Source organism: Mastigoproctus giganteus, chromosome 2 (assembly GCF_048544385.1).
Source record: "Mastigoproctus giganteus isolate SK-2022 chromosome 2, ASM4854438v1, whole genome shotgun sequence".
In the NCBI taxonomy this organism is placed as follows: domain Eukaryota; kingdom Metazoa; phylum Arthropoda; class Arachnida; order Uropygi; family Thelyphonidae; genus Mastigoproctus; species Mastigoproctus giganteus.
Window position 1 is genome coordinate 268,264,194 of NC_143576.1, and position 22,986 is coordinate 268,287,179.

Sequence of the window (22,986 nt, forward strand, 5' to 3'; positions counted from 1 at the left end):
TTGTCGCTCATTTTTCTGGTTCACTCGCACAACATTGTTTTGTATATTTTTCGATGATATTGGTGAAGATATATCAGGTTTAATGTCCAAGTTTGCAGATGATACAAAGGTTGGGAGGGTTGTTAACGATAGTGAAGACAGTATGCTACTGCAACAGGACCTAGAAAAATTAGGCAGATGGGCTGAGAAGTGGCAACTGAAGTTTAACCTTGGCAAATGCAAAGTACTGCATATGGGTAGCAATAACTGAAGAGAAACGTACCAACTGTGGGGTACTACACTGACGGTGCTGAAGAACGAAAAGGACCTGGTGTTAATTGTGCAGTCGGATATGAAGTTTTCTGATCAATGCAGACAGGCTGCCAGAGAAGGGGTCTTCTCAATGATATTCAGGAATTTTGCGAGGAGGGATAAGGAGGTGATTATCTCCTTGTACAAGGCAATGGTCGGGCAATACCTAGAGTACGGTGGACAGGTCTGCAGGCCTCATTTTAGGAAGGATGTAGAGTTGCTAGAACGAGTACAAAGGACAACAAGATTGCTGAGCGGAGCAAGGGGTACTCTTACCAAGAAAGGCTTAAATCTGCAAATTGCAGCTTCTGGAGAGTAAGCACCTGCGAGGTAATCTGATTGAGGTGTATAAAGCCTTGAATGGGATGAGCAAGCTGAATGTTGAGGAAATTCTTCCTCTTGCGCAGATTACAAACATGAGGGGACATAAATTCAAACTGAGTAAAGACAGATGTAGGACAGATGTGTGGAAGTTTGCCTTTAGACACCGAGTGGTTGATTGCTGGAACAAACTTCCATCTGTCGTTGCAGAAGTTGATAGCTTAAATAGATTCAAGGCAGAACTAGACAAACATTTGGAATGAATGGATCAGGTGAAAGGGGAAGGTTTTTTTTTTTTTTTTTTTCCTTCGGCTGATGCTGTATAAGCTTGCTTTCTTGCAAGTGCCTCTTCTAATGCTAACAGAAAATGCTAACAGACCACAGTGGCACTCGCAATGGGCAGAGGCCGGAAGAATACAACACAAAAATCTCACTGCTCCATAATAAAAACTTCCAAACAATTTGCCAATTTTTGCAACTCAATGTGGGAAGCTAATGTTGATATCTTCCTGGCCACCCGGCAGACAGCGGGGAACATCACCAGCTTGTGCATCCAGGATTTCTGGAGCACCTCTGATCACCGAGCAATCACATTCAGAAAGACTTGCACATATCCCCAGCAGACAAACTCAAAACCTAACAGGTACTCAATTACCAATCCCAACTGGAATACCTCTACTGATGCTTTGGATGCCTCCACCTATCACCTGCAGGCGTATGGCCCTCATATGTCTGACCCAGATGCCCACCAAAGAGCAGTCACCACAGCTATCACAAACGCAGGCAATGCAACATTCATGAGAAAACCTCATCCCCTAATGCCGTACCGTGGTGGTGCCCAGAATTACAGCGCTCCGAAAGGAGGTAAACTTAAGAGGAAAACCTTTCAAAGGGCCAAAAGATACTGGCCCCACACCAGAAGTAGCACTGAGACAACAGTACAGAGTAGTTAGAAATTCCTATGCAATTCTCATCCGACAGAGAAAACGTGTTTCCTGGAGCCATTGGTGGCCACTACTGGAAACACTGATCCCTGGGAGGTGGTGTACTAACAAACTTCCCAGGGAAGATGGTAGGTGCTTCTACCATCACCCTTACAGATGATGGTGAAAGCGTCTACCATCACTCTTCAAGGAATTATGGCCATCAATTGGCATCAATCGGTGAACAACATTTTGGATAGCATATTCATACAACCAGCATGAACTCTGACCCAGGCCCTATGTACGCTGTGACCAAAACGTTTCCTACAATACTGAAACCAAAGAAGATCACTCCTCTCTTGAGAAACTGAAACTTGCTGTTACCAAACTTAAAAACAGGCAATTTCTACGCGCTGGCCTCCTTGAGCCCGAGATTGTAAAGAAGGTGGCAGAAATCTCACCTGATCTCCTTCTCTAACTCTTCAATTATTGTTTATCTGAAGAAGCGTACTCCGAAGATTGTAAATCAGCAAATATCCAGCTAATACTTAAAAATCCTAAAAGGCCTCCAGAAAAACCAAGCTCTTACAGACCAATAGCCCTCCTGTCCCTCTTGTGACACGATACCACTGTGACCAACAGGAGCCGTGTTTACCCGAAACGGCGTCAGTTTTCGCAGGAGATAACAAAAAAAAAAAAAAAAAAAAAAAAAAAAAAAAAAACACACGCGAGACATGCTGAACCTGGACTGTGGATCAGGAGAAATCAGTCCAGTGCAGCCAAGAATCACGCTACAGATTCTTCATACCTAATGGGCATGCGTGTGAATGGAGAACACGCGTCATTTTGTTTCTATATGAGGGTGTTGTTCCACTTGTGAAGCTAGGAGGAGGGAGGGTCATGATCGGATAATGTTTCTCGTGGTCTGGACTAAGTCTACTGTGGTCAATGCATGGAACCACGAATGCCGCATCCTACATTGATCTTCTGAATAATTCTGTGTGCTCTGCATTGTGCGATTTTTTATAAGAGCCGCCTACACCATCCGAGGACCATTCTCTGTGTCACAAAGAGAGGATCGTGAGAACTCAGTTCGGAAGAACAAAATTGGAACATTGTAGTCAGAGTTCTGTACAACTTTCGGGATTAGCGCAAGGTTAAACTGACTCTCTGCGCGGTGGTCACGAATGGTTTAAAGGAATTGTGAAGCACCATCTTTCACTATTTTTCTATTAGAAATAAATGGAAGGCCGATAGTATTCTGCACACACACACACACACACACACACACACACACACACACACACACACACACACACACACACACACACACACACACACACACACACACACACACACACACAGAGGTTGGTTGCTTACTGTTTAAGTACAAGTATTGCAGAGACTTCATGGAGTGAAAAGAATGAGAGCTCAGGGTGGTCAGATTATTTTCTATAAGATTCAATCTCCTCAGCCTTGGCATGCCACTGAAAGCGCCTTGCACGGATAGAAGCTCGTTTTTCCTTAGGGTTAGGTCTTGAACTTTGGTTAGGCTCATGAAGTCTGTGTACGTAATCTGTTTCAGGTTGTTATACGCCAGCCGGAGGGTCTCCAGATTCTTCAGATGGTGCAGCGAGTCATTAAGGTTAGATAGAGCGTTGTAATTCAGAGAAAGAATTTGAAGCCTCATCAGCTCTGAGAAGGAATCTTTGGCCAAAAAAGAGATCTGGTTCTCATTCAAGTGCAGCTCCCTGAGGCCTGTGTTTCCCTTGAAGTTATCGCTTTCTATCGCAGTCAGATTGTTGGAGATCAAGGACAGAAAAGACAAATTTGGAAGTCCGTTTAAGGCTTCTCCAAGTGCAGTGATCTGGTTTTTCTTCAGAATTAAACTGTGCAACACCATCAACTGAAAGACGTCATCGATAGACGTGAGGCTGTTTTCGCTAAAGTCAAGGTTTTTCAGGTGGTTCAGGTTATAGAAGCTCCTGGAAGGAAGAGAGGTAAGTTTGTTTCCAATCATCCACAGGTTCACAATCTTCGGCATAGCTTGGAAGAGGTCTCTGTCCACGTGGTCGATTTCTGTTCCGGACAAATCCAAAGTTTCAATCAGCGGAACATTCCTAAAAGTCTCCAAAGGAATCTTTTTCAGCGGATTTTTGGCCAGGATGATGGTCCTCACTTTCAGCATGTTAGGGTGGAGAAGTTCATCCACGCTGGAAAGCCTGTTGTCATAAAGATTGATGGTCTGAAAGAAACAAAACGTGTCAGTTAGTTGTGCAATTGTTGAAGAAGTCTTGGAAATCGCGAGAGTAGTAATAAATAGTAATACAAGTAGCATAAGAGTAGTGACATTACTAGTAATAGAGTAGTAATAATAGGAGTAGTAATTAAAATTGAGGAAGGATGGTTACAGGATAGATGTGCGGAGGTTTGCCTTCTGCCAGTGGATGGTTTCTTCTTAGAACAAACTCAAAACTGGTGTTGTGGAGGTGGGTGATTTGAATAAATTCAAGAAAGAACTGAACAAATTATTGCAGGGAATGGACAGATGATGTGGAAGCTTTTTTTGTTTTTTTTTTTTTTGGCCAGTGTTCCGTAAATTTGCTTTCTTGCATCATCTGGAAGACATACTATGTTCGTCTGGTCTATAAGAGCAGAGATCCCAAGCGGCCGTAAGGTTTTAGACCTCAGCAGTCGGTTCCTTAAGATATTTGAAAAAGCAATTTAGTTCTTCATTGCAGACCCCTGTTTCAACTACAGGCTATCTCAATACAATGTTTAAGGGGAGGTCTACTAATAGCAACCTCATGGACAACCTTATAAGAATCCAGAAAGCCCTCAATGACAGGCCACAGCTCGATGTTATTTTCTTTGATATAAAAGCGGCCAACGTAACAGCTCTAATCTCCATTCTCCAGTATTACTTCGACATTACAGGCAATACTCTCAATATAATTAAATCAATCCTGGAGCTTAGACATCTCATCATCTCACATCACAGCTTTTTGCAACAGCTCAAGAGCCCTTCTTGGCATTCCAAACTGACTTCCAGTCATATGCTGATGACCTGGAACTTTACATCAGTCATCTGATGAAAAACAGGTTCTTAGCACTACTCTATATGTAAATAAAAAAAAATGATGCGTGTGCCAAGCATGCGCGGTAGATGGTTTTACGTGAAACTTCCTTCCCGTTTCTTTTAGTATTTTGATTTCAATGTATTGATTACGAAATAAAAGAACTTTTGTATCGTAAATATTTTATTGATCATTCACAAATTTCCATAATTTCTGCTGGAAGCCAAGGTACAAAAGAGTTATGATAACTAAAGTAAGGGATTTATACTCGCGATTTCAATGAAATTGGACAGTGGTCTTCCAAAGGACAATTCCAAACTCGTCCTACAACTGGGCTCAACGTAAGCGCGGTCTGTTCGTTATAATTAGACAGCTCGGTAAACCTGCAGTGTTCATGACTGCGAGTGCCAATGAAATCGGTTGGTTTAAAGAGCAGTCGGTGTAAGGAAAAGGAGTTGGTCATTTAAATCCATCCTCTCCGCAATTGGAGAAATGTTCCGTTGTACAAAATTAATACTCACTTCGGGTGCATCAATGGAGCAGCATTGCTGGTTGAAGCCAGGGCTAAATCCAGCGGTTCATTTTCTGTTTATCTTTTAGGTAGTCTCGATAGTCTTTATCGCTTAATTGCTACCTTCGTCTTCATTTTCTCACGTCTTGTTTCTTTCACTCTTGCTCGATACACTCGAGAATGCTCTGAACTTGACTTCGGCATCGTTGAACACTCAAATTTTATTGTGTTTTTCTAATGCAGTTCGACGAATTTCAAGCGAATAGCGTTTGAATTTTTCACTAGAACTCGATATATCGTATGGGTCACGAAAATATGCGTCACTCGCTCTAATCACACTACCGCCGTGTCGATTACACTACGGCACAGACTAGTGGTGGGAGCGTGAGAAGCGCCTCTGCCGGAGGACGCGGGTGACATAATCACTTACGTGACCAATCAGATTTACTCGGTTGAAATTTTTGTAGGTGCCCACAAGGATGTTTCGCATCAACAATTTATTTTTATTTATTTATTTATTATTACTATTTTTTTTATTATTTATTTCATTATCTTTTATTATTATATTTATTTCTATAAATTTATAAATTTATAAATATAAATATATATATTTATATATTAAATATATAAATATATAAATTATTAAATAATTTATAATCGACATCACTGCACACCATCAGGCATCTCTCATATTGTGAAGTTATACTTCATAACTGGGTTGTCACTATTGCAACACCAGGGTACCTGTCCACCCACCGAAGAGAAGCCAACAAGCTTTGAAACGGTGCCGTCTGGGGGGCCTGATGGCCACTGAGTTTTCTCGAATAGGTAACAACAATCTTCTCTACTGGGGAAGCGTTGCCTATTCGAGGAATATATGAGCTTTGAGTGTGAGTCGAATGAGCAACTGTCTCTTTCATCCTTCTACGGCATGTCCTTCCTCTACCTCTCCTACTATCACCTTCCTACATCTTTATCTCTTTTCTAAGTCTAATAGGGATAGTATGAGGATAACCGAGAACTTTATCCCATTCCATATTTCAAAACGGTGCCGTCTGGGTGGTGGTGGTGGTGGTATCCGCTGAGAATAAATAACAACAGTCTTCTCCACTGGTGAAGTGTTATTTATTCGAGGTAGTACAATACCATGGGAACCCGTTGTGAAGGCATTCACAATATGAGATAAAATCAAAACGATGCCAATTTAATTAATTAATTTAACTACTTTGGTAGATGGCTACGTTAAAATGATGCTTTTGCACTAACCTACACGTTAATATATTTATTTCTTTGCTTTTGCTGGCTTCCAGGAGTAGCCACCCTGAGAGCAGGATTGCGGGTACCCTTTGGTCTAGCACGTCTACTATTGGGTGCGAGGTTTTTGTGCTGTTAGCACACAGAGATTAGCAGACCCATGCATTCCACGTGCCTTGGGACGGGCACCACGCAACAGTTGCCTGGGTGTCAGCTGCTGCCTGGAGGCCACCTAGTGAAACTCAACTGCTTCAGCTTCACCAAAGTTTTCCTTTGAATTAGTCCATAAATGGGTACCATAAGCCAAAATATCACAAGTGGATCGACACTGATGGAATCCATACTGGCGATAGCTGATCAGACGGAAGGTTTCTATGTAGTTTAAGAGTTGGTGGTTAATTGATTTCTCCATTACTTTAGAAAGAGTAGAAGTAATTTTAATTTTAGTGGGACGATAATTGGATGGGAGAGATTTGTCACCTTTAGGTAGAATTTGGTAAATGAAACCCTGGCAAATTCGATAAATGAAACTGGTAATTCAGATCCCTGGGGTCTTGTTTACAAACTTACTAATGATAAAAGGCAGTATCATTATTTTTTTTCGACAGTTATTAGTGAGCAGGTGGAATCTAGTGATTGGAATTCTACAGTTAGTACGATTATTCAGATTTTGTTTCCAGAAGATGATGCTGTTGATGATAATTTTGAACAAATGCAGATTAGACAAGATAATCGTAAATCCTGTTGTCCCGTTGAGTTTCAGCTATTTACTTTGACAGAATTAAAAGATATCTGTGGGAAATTAAATGTGAATAAGATCCTTGGGATTGATCTCATCGAGAACAATGCAAAAATTAAAATGGTTGTAATATTTCCTCAATACGTATTAAACATGTTGAATTTATGGCTGCAGGAAAAATTTGAGTTTTTCAAAATGGTAGCATATACAGATGGTGTGTTTATCTGTTTTCGAGGTAGGTCCAGATTGATGTTAGAAGTAAATGCTAAGATTGTAATGGAGAGTTTAGTCTTATGGGCTAGACTGCATAAGTTAAAAATTTCTTCAAAGAAAACTCTTACGATGGTTTTTTAAATGTAGATTGGATCCAGGTAGACCTCCAAGGATCTTATTGGAGGGTAAACAAATTCCAATGGTGGAGGTGACTAAGCACTTAGGAATAATTTTTGACACGCAGTTATCTTTTTTGCCACATTTGACATTTGAGTGATAAGGTCAAAACATTTTCATCCGCAGTGATAAGAATAAGTAAATGTGAGTGGAGCCTTAAAAAGAAGGTTTTAACATTGTATTATAAAGCAGTTTTTTTTTTTGCCTTTAATAGCATATGGTGCGAATGTGTGGTATAATTGAGTAGTTAACGTTAGATTTAAGTCTGTACAGAGGAAGACGATGTTAGCCTCATTCAAATTCTATAGAACAGTTTCAACAAATGCTATACAGGTTTTAGCTGGGGCGATTCCCCTGGATTTGTATATTGCCTATAGAGCTTTTCCTTATTATTTGAGGAAAGGCAGAACCCTAACATTCCTGGATATTACTAGTGATACACCTATGGGTATACCACGGGCCAAAAAGATAATTACGAACCTTTTTAATTGAAAGGTGGCAGGATAGGTGGAACTCAAGTGACATTGGAGCTGTAACTAGATTGTTTGTTCCTGAAGTGTGTGGAATCATAAAGTTACTAAGTGGTTTTTCCCTGAAATGGAGACCACTTTTTTTTAAGTGGTCACGGGTCTTTTAACAGCAAGCTGTTAAGTTTTGGATTAGTGGCCAACCCATCGTGTTTTTGTAGTTATTTGGAATTCTGGAACCACATTCTTTATGACTGTCCCTTATGAATACTGTAGGGGGAATTAAAAAAGGAGTAAGGTGACTTTCATATGGGTAATGAATCTGAATATCTTTAAAAGGAGATGATAAATATTAATTATGATAAGTACTGATTGACCGATTGATTGTAAGTTTTTTACTGTACACTTTTTTTTTTTTTTGCTGGCACAAAATTAAAAAAAAAAAAAAAAAAAAAAGGCAGTTTTTTTTATTTATTTATTTTTTTTTTTTTTTGCGGTTCATAGGTTTGGGCGACCTACGAGTGGGATTTTGCTGACATCCGCTGGTCTTGCATTAACTACCGGTGGGTGCGAGATTTTTTTAGTACATTTTTGCGCAAACAATGTCAGCGGTATAGGCCCGGCTCTTTGTGTCAGGTTGGACGCCGGGGTGCATCTGCCCTGATGGTGGATGCTCCCTGGTGGCAGAGATGACTAATTTTACACACACTTACATTTCACACCGTAATATGGAATTCTGGGCCTACAGATTACATAGGTGGAGATAGCCTCAAGCCAGGGTGCCACCCTTGTCATTAGTATATATACTATACTATATTACTACTACCCTTTTTAGGAACTGGCTGAATATGAGCAAATTTCCAAGCAGAAGGAAAAACACCTTTAGAATAAGAAAGTGCAAAAAGGTGGCAAAGAACACGGGTTAGTTCAGGAGCACAGGTTTTGAGAACAAGTGAAGAAATACCATAGGGACCTGAATCTTTATTAGCATCAAGATTCGTTAAAATCCTTCTGACTTCCTTTTGACGGAAGACCACAGGAGGCATTGAAAGGAGCGTGTTGGGAATGGTGAGATGTTTTACCAAGATCATTAATACATGAGGTGGCAGAAAAATGGGATGCTAGCAGGTCAGCTTTATCCTTGGCTGAAGTGACAACAGAACCATCTGGTTTGCACAGAGGTGGGAGCAGAGATGGGCAAAAGTTGCGTCCAATATCTTTGGCAGACCAGAATGCTCGGCTGCCATTAGCAAGTTTTCTACACTCAGCCTGTTCAAAATCTAGTTTCGATTGATTAATAACTGCTTTACAATTGTTGCGAGCTTTGGTGTAAGCAAATAATGAATGTGGAGATTTCGATACGAACAAATTACGATATGCGACGATAAATGTGCTACGGCTGTTCTTCTCTTGAATAGATATAGCACATTCATTTGAAAACAAAGATTTAGAAAAAAAAGACATGAATTTAAAGTAGCAGTGTGTAATAAAAGATTCCATTCCTACAAGAATAAAAAAAAAAATCAAATTATTATATTAGGGTTCTCCGTAATTTATTACATAAACCTGTCTTTCTGTCTGTAAATTGCATGTGTTCTCTGGTCGATTTACTTGTTTCCCTGGACGAAAAAATATAGAATAGAATAGAATTTTTAATTGCAGAAATGATAGACATACAATTAGTCCCGTCACGGCATGGTGGTGCCAGGGGTTTACAAAAGATACATGAGAAAAACATAAGTTACATCAGATTATTAACAAAGCACAGTTTTACATTTTCAGTTCGACGAGGATACCCTTCCTGTATTTTTTATTATCGACCACTTCTTGGAGGTCCCCGTCGATGGCTTGCAGTGAGGGCAGCATTTGCTTTGGCAGGAATCTGTCGGTTAGTACTAGCCGGTTACGGTTTGCTAGCAGCTGTGCTTAAGGGGCTTAGAGGGGAACAGGTATCCTGTGTGTTATTTATCAGACACTCAGCCTAAAACACTGATGGATCCAATATCTCTCTATTATAGAAGATTTAGGACAAGTCCGGTTGGCCTGCCTCCCTAATATCCACTCATGCACACCTTCTCGATGGTAAGCCCTGTTATGTCACTTAGGTGGCAACGAACGTATAGAGTGGTTCTCTTCAAGGCACCTGGTCAGCGTGAAGAGGAAAAGACCAAACCCTCCAGCATATGACAAATGGCCCTCAGTCCCCAGCAGCTTTCACTCTCCCTCTTACGGCAGCAAGAGGATCAGAGTGGAAGCAGAGGGTGCTAATAATCTCTGGGTACGACCAGGCTGCCATTCACGGAAACTGAACTTGGCCTGTTATAACGTACGATCACTCATCGGTGAAGACAGGATATTAGAGCTGGAAGAGGAATTAGAAAATGTGAATTGGAATATCATCGGTTTGGCTGAAACAAGAAGAAGAAATGAATCACTTATAAGTTTATCAAGTGGAAATCTGCTGTACACCAATGGAAACAGTGAAAGGAGTGAAGGTGGAGTTGGGTTTCTGGTCCATAAAGATTTTAAAAACAACATTTTGGAATTCAAAATTACATCACCAAGGGTGTCAAGACTAATACTCAAGATTTCTAAGAGGTACAAGCTAAAGATTATAATGATTTATGCACCAACATCGAGCCATGATGATGAAGAGGTTGAAGAAATGTACACCGAAATTGAGAGTCTTCTAGATGAGCAGAAAACCCACTACACTATTATTATGGGGAACTTCAAAGCTAAGGTTGGAAAAAGGCAAAACAGCGCAGAAAGGGGAACTATAGGAAATTTTGGAATTGGTGAAAGAAATAAAGGAGGTGAAAGACTTGTGGAATTTGCAGAATCTCAAGGACTGTCAGTAATGAACACTTTTTTCAAGAAAAGGGTGAACAGAAAGTGGACATGGAAGAGTCCAAATGGATTAACAACTAATGAAATCGACTTCATCCTCACTAACAGAAGATATATTGTGAATGATGTTACCGTCCTGAATAAGGTAAATGTTGGAAGTGATCACAGAATAGTAAGATGTACACTTGATATAGATGTAGGAAAGGAAAGGAAAAAACTGACTCGAGTAAATAATACAAAAGTCTTTGAGATAACAGAAGAGGAGAAAAAGCAGTATGTACTGGAACTTAAGAACAAGTTGGAGCTTCTGCAGACTGCTCAGGACCAAGATATTGACGAGGAATATTACAACTTTCTGAAAGTGATAAAGCCCAAGAAACCTATAGGGAAACAGAAATCCAAAGAAGAAAAAATTAGTCAAGAAACACTTGTCATGATGAACCGAAGACGACAAATGAAGAGCAAGAAAAACACTGACAGGGAGAAAATTGAGTATACTGAGTTATGCAAAGCCATTAGAAAGAGACTCAGAGAAGACATAAGAAGATTTAACACAAGAAAAGTAGAACAAGCATTAAGGGAAAACAAAGGATTTAAATCAGCAGCCATGAGCAGTAATACAGAAAGACAAATGATACTGAAACGGAGGAATAGCGATGGTGTACTTATAAACAGCAGAGAAGGCATAATTCAAATAGCAGAAGACTACTATAGAGAACTATACAAGGAGCGAGGGAATGATACAAGCAGTGGGGAACATGGATTGCAAAGTAGCAACACATACGACATACCCGATATTCTTCCTGATGAGGTAGAACATGCATTGAAGAAAATGAAGAACCGGAAAGCCCCGGGGGAAGATGAAGTTACTGTAGAGTTGTTAAAATTGGGAGGAAGAGACATAACACAAAAACTGGCAAGGCTCTTCACAAAGTGCATTAGAAAAGGTGTGATGCCTAAGCAGTGGAATAATGCAATTATAGTTTTGCTGCATAAGAAAGGAGATAAATCAGAAATTGGAAATTATAGACCAATTAGCTTGTTATCCCACATCTACAAGTTATTCACAAGGGTCATTACTAACAGATTAGAAAGAATACTTGATGAGAATCAACCGAAAGAGCAAGCCGGCTTTAGGACAGGATTCTGAACTATGGATCACCTTCATGTAATATCACAGCTAAAAAGAGAGAAAGCAAATGAATATAAAACACCATTATGCCTGGCATTTGTGGATTATGAAAAGGCGTTTGACTCCATACAGCATAAGGCAATGTTTCGGGCACTGGAAAGACAAGGCATTGATACCCCATATATTATGATTTTGAAGAAAATATACGAGAGTGCTACCTCCTTTATTAGACTAGACAAAAACAGTAGGAAATTTAAAATCGAGAAAGGAGTTCGACAAGGAGACACAATATCTCTGAAGCTGTTTACTGCTGCCCTTGAGGAAGCTTTCAGAAGATTAGACTGGTCGCAGAAAGGAGTCAATGTGAACGGAGAGTACCTAAACCATTTACGATTTGCAGATGACATTGTGGTCATAAGCCACGATCCCAAAGAATGAGAGGGAAATCTTAATCAGTTAGTAAGGATTTTGGACTAAAGATGAATATAGCTAAAACAAAAGTAATGATGAACAAGTATGCCACGGAAAGGGAAATAATGATTGAAGGAGCAGTAATTGAAAAGGTGGAGTCATATACTTATCTGGGACAAGTTATTAGCTGTAATAATGATAAATGGCTGGAAGTCAAGAGAAGAATAAATTTTGGATGGATAGCATTCAGGAAATATAGTCACATACTGAAGAGCAATATCCCAGTTTGTCTGAAACGTAAAATAATGAATCAATGTATACTCCCCACCATGACTTATGGAAGTGAAACTTGGGCACTCACCAAAAGAATGGAAGAGAAGCTGAGAACTACACAGCGAAGAATGGTACGAATTATATTGGGAATCAGACTGTTAGATAAGAAGAGAAACACAAGGATTAGGCAGCAAACTCAAGTAAAGGACATTCTTATCAAAACTAAAGAACTAAAATGGTCTTGGGCAGGACACAAAGCTCGAAGACATGATGACAGATGGACTAAGAAAATAACAGAATGGTACCCAAGAGGAGCTAGAAGAAAACCTGGAAGACAAAGGCGGAGATGGATAGATGAAATTCATGAGTTTTTGGGTAGTAAATGGATGGCCAGTCTCAAAACAGAAGGAACTGGAAAGTTGCTGGAGAGGCCTTCATCCTGCAGTGGATTGAAAATGGCTGGTGATGATGATGATGTGCTGAGGACCGGAGACAAGGGGAAGGAATGCGCCAAGAGCAATGATCCCAGAAGTTCGGCTCTGTACCGGTGGCCTTCTTTCTCCGATGTAGGACCGGAGCCTGCGTAGTTGAAGAGCTTCTGCTAACTGCGTTGATCTGTGAGCTGGGGGAAGGTGGAGTTTGCTGTTGGCCCATTTTAGAAGCCAGAATTCGGCAGAGAATATTCTTTTAATGTTGGATTCGGCGGCCAAGGCCCATATCTCTGAAGCATACAGTATTATCGGGTAAAGGATCGATACGATGTATCTTTTTACCAGTTGTGGGTCGGTGGTGTGGAGCAGCTGTTGTTTAGCGACCCAGCGTAGTGAATTCAGCCTCGACTGTATGAGGTTTATGTGATCGTTGAAAGATAGTTTGGAGTCGAAAACGACTCCCAGATCTTTGTGTGTTTGAACACTTGGAACTGAGGAGCCGTTAAGCACAGGCTCCAAAGTTGTTGGGCTGCCCTTTAGATAAGTTATTTGTGCCGATTTTAGGGTGTTGATTTGGAGGTTGAAGGTATTGAGGTAGTCAGCCATATCCTGCAGTTTGCTAGTGATTCGCTGAGTGATTTTGGCTGCCGAGTTGGATGGCGATATTCTAGTAAGGAGCTTGACATCGTCAGCATATGTGATCCAATTGCGCTTGTCGGTTACAAACGGCACCATGATTGCTGAGAAGAGAATGCCAGACAGGCCCCCCCCCCCTTGAGGTACACCGGCAGTTATGTGACGCGTGAAGGTCTTTGTTCCGATCTTTCGAACAAGGATTCTAGGAACCAGAGAACATCGCCGCGAAAATTGAAGTAGTTTTCTAAGAGACGTAGGAGATTAGGTATATAGATGGCATCAAATGCGGAATGGATGTCAAGATATATAACTGACAATTCCTGTCTTTGTTCAAAGGCATCTAAGATGTGCAGAGTGATTGTTGCAAGGTTAGAACCCCAGTTTCTGGAAGAAAAACCTCGCTATCTACGCTTGAGAACAACTAACTCGACCACGGAGGGGAAAAAATCCCGCTAAAGTTCCTTCCTCGCGTCATCGACGGGATTCGAACCCGGACCTTTTCCACCCGCTGTGGGGAAGACGGTAACCATACAACTGTACTGCTACCCGTGCAGACTCCCTACAAGAATAATTTCACTGACACGATCTGAGCAGACATGAGAAGTTTTGAAACAGTAAAATCCTACCAAGGAAAAGAAAAGAAATCTCGAAGGTCATCCCATTTTGAATTATTGTAATGCCAAACAACACGAGGTTGGGAATATCCATGAGATAAAGGTTCCATTGGAGAAGAGACAATCACCAAGTTGTGATCTGAACTGCCTGAAGGACCTCTCACTTCGACCGTGTACTTAGAAGGGTCGTTTGTGAGAAAAAAGATCGAGCGTGTTGGCTGTATGGTTAGGATTGTCCCGTATTCTTGTAGGTGAATGAACAATCTGTGAAACGACATTAGTAATTGCTAAAGCATCAGCATCTCGACCAGCTGGGTCGGTCTAACTAGAAAACGGAAGCTAGCTGTGCTATGAACATTAAAATGTCCATAGCACCAGCTCACTATCAGGAAAGTGGGACTGGAAAAGGTGCAGTTTCAAAGAGAGGAAGTCAAAGACTCCCAAGTGATTAGTGGAGTTGGGAGAACGGTAGAGACAACGGATGAATTTGACAGAACGAAGTAGAGAGAGATTTCAAGCAAGAGAAGATCGAAAAGAGAAGATTCCAAATTACCAAGTCTCTGGCAGGGAATATCAGAACGGACATATGCACAAGTACCACCTTTGAGGCAAAAGGAATCATACAGCGAATAATTTGGGCATCTGAGATGAGAAGTTGTTGAATCAACCGATAACTGAGATTCTGTGAGAAAAAGGACATGGGGTTTGGCAGACTGCAAGTGGAAATGGACATCGTTGAGATTAGAATTGAGACCACGTATATTTGTGAAATGAATTAGGAAGTCCTTGGGAGGTTTAGATCTTTTTGCAGATAAGCTTGCTCTATTAGTTTGACAATTCATGGTGTATTCAATAGTAAGAAAAATTGAGTGGGACATGCTGTATGAAGTAATGAAATTTTTGGATATGGCATGCACGTGGTAAGAATATACCCTGATCCTTGACGTAACGTTGCCTCGACAATGCCCCCGTCCCCGCATACAAATTACTCGGACTCCCTCCAGTCACTATCTGGAACAGTAGAGGCAGCGAGATTATACACTAGCTGATCAGGTAGCCTTTTAGAGAGTTCCCAATAGGTTCGGTCCAGTGTACTAATTAGTTTTCACAGCATCTCTACGATCATCTCTTCTTTTAAATTCTACTCCGACCACAATCCTATCACATGTGAAATCGCCTTACAAAAAAATCACAATCATCACTTGCCCCAGAAAAGAAAACAAACCTGTGAGAGAGAACTAACCTTTTCTACAAAATTCCTGAAACCAGAAATCATCCTCAGACGTCTCAGAGAATTCACACCTGTTTACTGTCCCTCCTGATGTAGCCCTAAGCCACCTAGCCGAAGTACTTAATGAAATAGTCAAAGAAGGAGTTGGAAAAGAAATACGCATCACCTCCCGAACCTGTCTATTGTTTAATCGAACAATCAAGCAAAATCTCCTCAAGAAGCAGAAGGCTTACCGAAGATGGAAAAAATCAGCTATCTCCGAAGAATTCAGCACCTATAAAAAGGCAAAAGCTCACTTCTTAAGACAAAAACGACTTGTCTGCAACTAACTTGCCCTGAATAAGCTGAAAAGATCTAAAAGACTCCAGAAACAAAGCCACAAGCAAATCACTATGAAGGAATAAATATGTAAGGATGGACTGAGCTCACTTTTTAACAGACCGACCAGTCACATGCTGGACCCCCTGTTACACTCTCTGGCCCACCCTGCAAACCTCCAATATCACTCATAACCATAACCCAAAGCCATCTGATGGAAATCGTAAAAACAAACTTCCATTGAAAGCTGTAGTAGGTCACGACCGGTTACCTCTGTTTCTAATCAAAATCTGTAGTTCATATATTAGAGACCTCCTAGTACATATTTTCAATAAAATCCTAGAAAGTGGAGAGATTCGAAATATCTGGAACATATACTTTGTTTGGCTAGTCCCTAAATGCAGGGACCCCAAGCAGCCTCAAGATTTCAGGCCTATTGCCATCGGCTGTGGGTCCCTCAAGATATTTGAAAAGGCAATCCAGCCCACCATTGCGGACCACTGTTTCTATCATTATGGGTAGATCGACTAACAGCAACCTCCTGGACAACCTTACCAGAAAGCCCTCAACAACAGGACACAGCTTGATGTTATTTTCTTTGACATAAAAGCGGCCTATGAGAAAATAGACATAACAGCTCTAATCACCATTCTCCAGCATTACTTTAACATCACAGGAAGAACTCTCAGCATCATTAAATCAAACGTGGAGCATAGACATCTCATCATCTCACATCGCAACTTTCGGGCAACTTGCATTACTAATAGGAGTGTCCTGCACAAGTCGGAGTCCTATCATCAACCCTATTTGCCACCGTTCCTGGCATCCCAAACTGACTTCCAGTCATACGCTGATGACCTGAAACTTTTAATCACATCTTCTGACCAAACTCAGGTTCTTAGCACTACCTTGCATGCAAGTAAAACCGTATATAACCTCCAACAATATCTGGCTTCCATCGGATTACAGATTAATCAAGCAAAGACAGCTCAAATGTCCTTCACCTGGAAGAAGTCGCGCAATAATATCAATCTTACCATCAATGGATCACCATTCAGAAAGTTAAAGCACACAAGGATCTCGGATTAGTATGAGATGAGGGGTTGACATTCCAGGCTCACTGCCTGAACACAAAAACCAAAATGTACTCCGCTATGTGGGCAATCCTCCAGGAACTAACTGGAATTCATTACGCCGAACTGGTAACGAAATATGTTGTCTAATGTCTATATCCCATATCCCTCTATGCATAATGTAAACTATGCGGAGATTGGGGAAACTCCTGGTACCGTATGACCCTAAATACACTTCACATTTTACACTTTATCTCTCTATGCAGCAACCATTTGGTCCTCTGCTCCCACAACACATTTCAACAAGTTCCTCAGCCTGGAACACTGGCTCCGGAAATAGCTCAACTGGAGGACTGGCAACCAGTACACCATTTCTAGGGCCCAACTCTACATAAATCTCGAAGTCACCCCATGGAAACAAGATTTGTTGCAGCAAACCTTCTTACACTTGCCAGACTAGTCACAGGACGACTCGACGCCCCTGACATCACTGACCTAATAAAAACTCCCCGCATTCCCGGAAGAAATCAAGTGAACCTAAGGCTCCCATTCAAAATCAGTTTGAACAACTGAAAGGCTTGAGACGCATCTACCGTGTTTCCTGAACAATCTAGCCATCGACCTGGATAGATTCTGCGAGCAGCATACATACAGACGTCAGAAGCTGACGGACGCATATGCAAATGTACACTTATGAAACGCCACCGAAAGGAAAATTGTCACGACAATGCATCCCATGACAAGATGAATGAAAAATAAAATAAAGTGAAGCCGTCACTGGACCTCTCTCTCAGAATCTGTTACTCCAAAGACGCCTGGCTGTGAGCAGTAAGCCAGTCAAGATTGAAGAATTCCTTGGGCAACAACCGGTGAAGTACTGCCTCAACCCTTTGTTTTTTTTTACATATTTCTCATGTTTTTAATTTATGGTACTTTTGATAAAATAATATCCTTTAATTCGGACACTTCGGTATTGCACAACTTTCAGGTATGTAAAATAATAAACATTGTAAGTTGTATACCATTCAGGTTAAGTATACATGTGCTCCATGTAACTGACAAACACATGTCCCTGTCTTAACCTCTTAATGAAATATATCACCCCCCCCGTAGCTTACTGCTGTCCAGGGGATAGCTCTTGAGCAGAGCAATAAACAGATTTAATAAATAAATAAATAGCGCCGCATGTGAACACTGTTTTAGAGCTGTACCCTCGAAATGTACGGAAGATTGGATCTTTGGTATCTATCATAACCTAAAAAGACATCGATCAGATTCCGTGATGGTACAGACGGGGAAGGGTTTACCGGAGCTTTGCTCTGACGACTAAACATGAGTTCCACCAATTGAAGACTCCAGTGAGCAAAGCAGTGGTAATTCATCAGTTGATGAGATCCTGCGTTTTGGATTCAGAAATCGTTGTCTTTCATTGCTAGAGTGGCCATGTCAAGAGTTTGCATCATCTGCCCACACTCGAAACCATGGTGGTCCAGCATCTTTATGCACCAGTTTAAAGAAAAACAACGGCTACATGCCCAATTCAAGAGATCACCCACAGAAAGTTCATACTCAACGTACTCAATAGTCAGATACAGTTTCCAGAAATCCAAGAAGCAGGCTATAAACTCGTTCATGGAGAAGAGGATAGTGGGTGGCCAGCGATCCTGGTCGGCCAATCACATCCGGTCAGCAGAATCGTTAGACCTGGCCAAATGGTGCGATCATGTAACCCGGTTCGTTAAAACAGACAGGGCAGCTGCGGAACCATCCAGCTATTTAACAACCTCAAAATCAATCCTGAAAAGCTCTGCAATTGCAAATCCTACAGAAAGGAAGTTCTCAGAAACTCTTACTTGCAAATACAGATGTAATTAAGGATACAGTTCCAGCACCATGTTCGGCCAGACACAAGCCACTGGGCTTTAGGAAACCCGACCTCATCAAGAAATAGATGTCAGGATTGTCCTATCTACACAACTCTAATCCCCACAGAAGAAGACGACTGCTGGAAATTTGAACTTTCAAATTTTTATTTTGCTGTATCGCGGTCATTCCTGTTGTTTCATATGCTGTCCGTTGTTTGGCTGTAAATATTTGTGTTTATGTAAATATGGTGAAACTCCCCCTTGTGTGTGTGTGTGTGTGTTTAAGCAGAAGGTATGCTTCAATTGTCACGGTATTATGTTCTTCCCAGTTTACAGTAGTAAAAGCCTTTGCGAGTAATTAATAACTCAAATATTTTATATTCCAGATAATTATAAATCAGATATTATGTATTTGATGTATTTCATAATTGTAACATTGATGTATATTTTGTAACATAGTTGTGTATGTATGATCACCCTCTAGCCAGTGGCTGTGACCGGGTCTTCTTCTAAGAGAAATAAACTGATGATAATAATAATAATAATAAAATTATTTTTCTTCGTCCTTTCAATGAATGACCAATCAGAACACGACTTTTGTTACTTCCCGTGTTGGGGAACGAACGCACAAGTGCATCCAAGCAAGAACATGTGTCCACATTCCGTCTGAAAGCCCTCCCCCCCCACACGAAAACGTCAGAATTCTTCCCCAACGTACTCCGCACACAAAAGCGGCCCAACTTGGTGTCCGAACAAACGCGGGTTCTGCATGCGCGCCGTAACTTTCTTTAGGGCACTGCGCACGCATGTTTCGAATAAATCCTATTGGCCCACGCCCATGAGGCGTCGCTGCGTTGCGTTCGTCTGTGAACCCGGGACGAATTTTAACGCCGGCGAGCAACAACGCAACCCACTGATCCCAAGACCCCCCCCTTGTGGGAAATCTCACTCGGGCGCGCACGAAGGTCATTCGCATTTCCGTACCTTCCCGATGGGGGAGGGATATTCGCGGGAAGTTTCCTGGCGTTCCATTTATGCGCGCGAATAAATAATGGCCACGACATACTCACCACGGGGTCGAGGGCCCTCAGCAGCCCCGCCGCCGAGACCAGCTGGTTTCCTTTGAGGGTCAGCGTCTTCAATGCCGTCAGCGAGTCGAACGTGCTCTCGGGGAGGGTGCGAATGAAGTTCCCCGCCAGATCGAGGATTTCTATCAAGACGGGCTTCCGGAAGGCGTTCTCGGACACGGTTTCGATCCGGTTCATAGACAGAGATAAAGTCTTCAGATTCGGTAAAGTGTCGAAGACCGCAGCGGCCAAGCCGTCGATGCGACCCCCGTCCAGCCACAGCCGGGTCAGCCCCGAGAAAGTGCGCACTGCTGGCGGGATGTTGGACAGCCCCGTATTTTGGAGTCCGAGATTGGTTGTTCCGTTCATTCCGGCGAAAGCTGCGTCATCCACTCGGGTCAGAGGGCACCTCAGAGCCAAATTGTAAATCGTCAGGTTCTCGAAAGCCCCTCGTGGAAGCTCGGCGATCGTGGGGCACTTCACGACCTTCAGGTGGACGATCGGGATGCCCTCGAACTTCCCCCACAGCACGTCCTGGAGACTGCGCAGCTCCTTCAGCAGGTCGCATTTGACGTAAACGGTGTCTCCGTTGGGCAGACACGAGCACGTCGGCAACTCGGGGCACAGGGTGTCTTTCGAGTGACACGCCACCACTGCGGACACAGTCACAAACACTGCGAACCACTCGGCAGCCATCGCGATGCTGTTTTGCTACTTGAGCGGTCGCCAAGAAGCGCCCTTGAGCACCCCCACGGGGTGCACTCGGAGGATTTCGACTGCAGAACGCAACAGGTTACTCATCGGGACGCAAAATCCGTTTTGGCCGCGGTGACGCATATGCACGAGCTCTAGCCGTTCGTTTCGCTTACGCCGGAAATGAGTCGCGAGATAAAGAACTTCCTCCGAACAGCAGCAGTTTCACGCTCGGGCAGAAGGAACGGAAAAAGGGCGTGGCGCTGCTCCGCGACCTCTGCCGAAGTTAAAGTAGTCCCAGGCTGGGTGGAAAAGAGCCGTTCAGAACAGAAATCGCTCCGCTCTACACGCGCGCGTGTGATTGCGCAGTGAAAGTTGCGCGGTGGTGGATTTCATATTATTGTTCTGATCTGAGACACTCTTCACGGTTACCTGCTGTGTATCTTCTTATTAATTATATAATATCGGTGTAAATACATGTTATCAATAAAAATCCGTGCCAACAGTACTCAACCAAACGTACCCTCGCACACAGACCTCGGCGTTCTGTTTGACCGAAAGATGTCCTTTGTCAACCAGATCGACAAAATCAACGGCAAATTTTCTCGTCTACGGTGGATCTCACAGCAGCAGCTGCTACGCGTTCGACATCCCCTCACTGTTAAAAAGTTCATCACCTCCACGATCCACCCCGCCATTCTCTGTAGTGCAAAAATGCACCATTCTGCATTCGATTCATTCTGCATCCAATGCAGAATCGATGTCAAGATGACAATTGCTGCGTTTGTTCCATGATGTGCGATGTGGTCGTGGCAAGGTTGGTTAGTTGCCCTCCCTGCAGTCCCACAGTGTTTTTGCCGAGGACTCTCAGAGAATTTGATGGGTGATCGATGGTAGGAGCGCTTTCTCCACGATTTTCAGCAATTTGATACAGAATTTTTGAACGCACCACGAAAAAGATCTGAAGGTTAATGGAGTAGAGTCTTTGCCACCCTACGCGGGAAGGACGGTGATTACTGCACTACCTCGGAGACCACACGTAGCGAGCAACGAACCACAAATTTATTTATTCATTACGGGTGAAATAATCAACGCCGCGTTCCCTAACAGGGCCGTGCAAAAGTCATTGGGGGCCCGAATGCAAAAGGGGTTTTGGGCCACGTTTATTTATGTCGAGACTTTGATGGCTCCCTCGATTGTGGCCCCCTATATCGGGGGTCATGGTACGGCGCATCCAATGTACCTTCCATTTGCACGGCCCTGTTCCCTAACTACCTTTCCAATACGAACGGCGAACCGCCTTCTTTCTCGGAGGCCCGCTGGGAATTTTCGTGCCGTCGATGCAGTCTTCGGGAGCCCCCGTTCGTTAATTGTCCGTAAAAAGCGACAGCACGTGAGGATGACGAGAAATTTCCTCCTCACACGAATTCCGGGAACTGCAAACGAGGAAGTTGCCGAGCACCAATCAAAAGCGATCCCGAAGAAGGGCGCCTGAAGGTATTTGTTCGGATCGGGTTTCCCTCTTACGACGTACGCAAAACCGACCTATTTAAGCGACGAAACGCTGTCAAGTGAGAGCGGTGAAAGTGCAATTTGCAACGAAGGTCTTTAATTAAGAGCTCCATCGTGGTTGTTCTTGTTGGCTTTAAGGAGCATCGGAAACTTCGGCCATATTGCTCCGTATATGTTGTCTGTAAATTGGGTGCGTTCGGAGATCGATTTTCTGTTCGCTGCACGCAAAAACCCCCAGCAGATTCCAGGAGAAAAAACCACTCTGTCCTCGCCTGAGATCGGCTAACTCAGCCACGTTGTGAAAAAGTCCCATAAACATTCCTACCGTCATTTACCGGGCTCGAACTCGGGTCTTTTTCACCCGGTGTGGAGTGGACGCGATGCTATCAACTGCGCTACTCACGTGGGCGTGGGATACTGTCTGGCCCTCTGAGCAGACAGCAGATCGATATGATCAGCATTTATATCAATAACAGGCATCGCATTTATAGGCATGAAATCGTTCAATTTCATCCTAACTGTCGTCCCTCATCTGAACCGTACTTTTCCAATAAATGTGCTTAAAGTGTTAAAAATAAGCAGGTAGCAAACTGCATTGCTGGATCGAATTTCCAGTTTGATTTTCTGTCTTTCCTAAAACTCGCAACGGCTGTAAAACACTGCAGACATTCACGGATCAGTCAGGACCAACCACCAGGAAACACCAAATTGGACAGAGTCCACAAATATTGTCTTTTACAGCCTCTTCCCTAATGACAACCCTTCTGAAGACAACCCTGACCATACAGCAATCAGGAAGAGAAACAAAGAATATCTCCCGCAACACACTTCGGAACCGTTTACTTTGCAGGAGCTGGAATCAGTCCTCAAAAGAATCAACACCAATAAATGAATAGATATTGACTGT

General features: G+C 42.5%; 1 protein-coding gene across 2 annotated transcripts in view; it reads right to left on the minus strand.

The window, feature by feature from the left end:
• Window positions 1-20,745, minus strand: part of LOC150090462 (uncharacterized) — a 60,165-nt gene extending 39,420 nt beyond the window's left edge. For both annotated transcript variants that reach the window (XM_090389899.1, XM_090389900.1), the window contains exons 1-2: window positions 19,878-20,745; window positions 2,916-3,780 (exon numbers count right to left, since the gene is read on the minus strand). In XM_090389899.1, coding sequence (XP_090246025.1) covers window positions 2,916-3,780; window positions 19,878-20,570 — 1,558 coding nt within the window. In that variant the 5' untranslated portion in view covers window positions 20,571-20,745. The remainder of the gene's footprint in view (window positions 1-2,915; window positions 3,781-19,877) is intronic.
• Window positions 20,746-22,986: the final 2,241 nt, after the last annotated feature.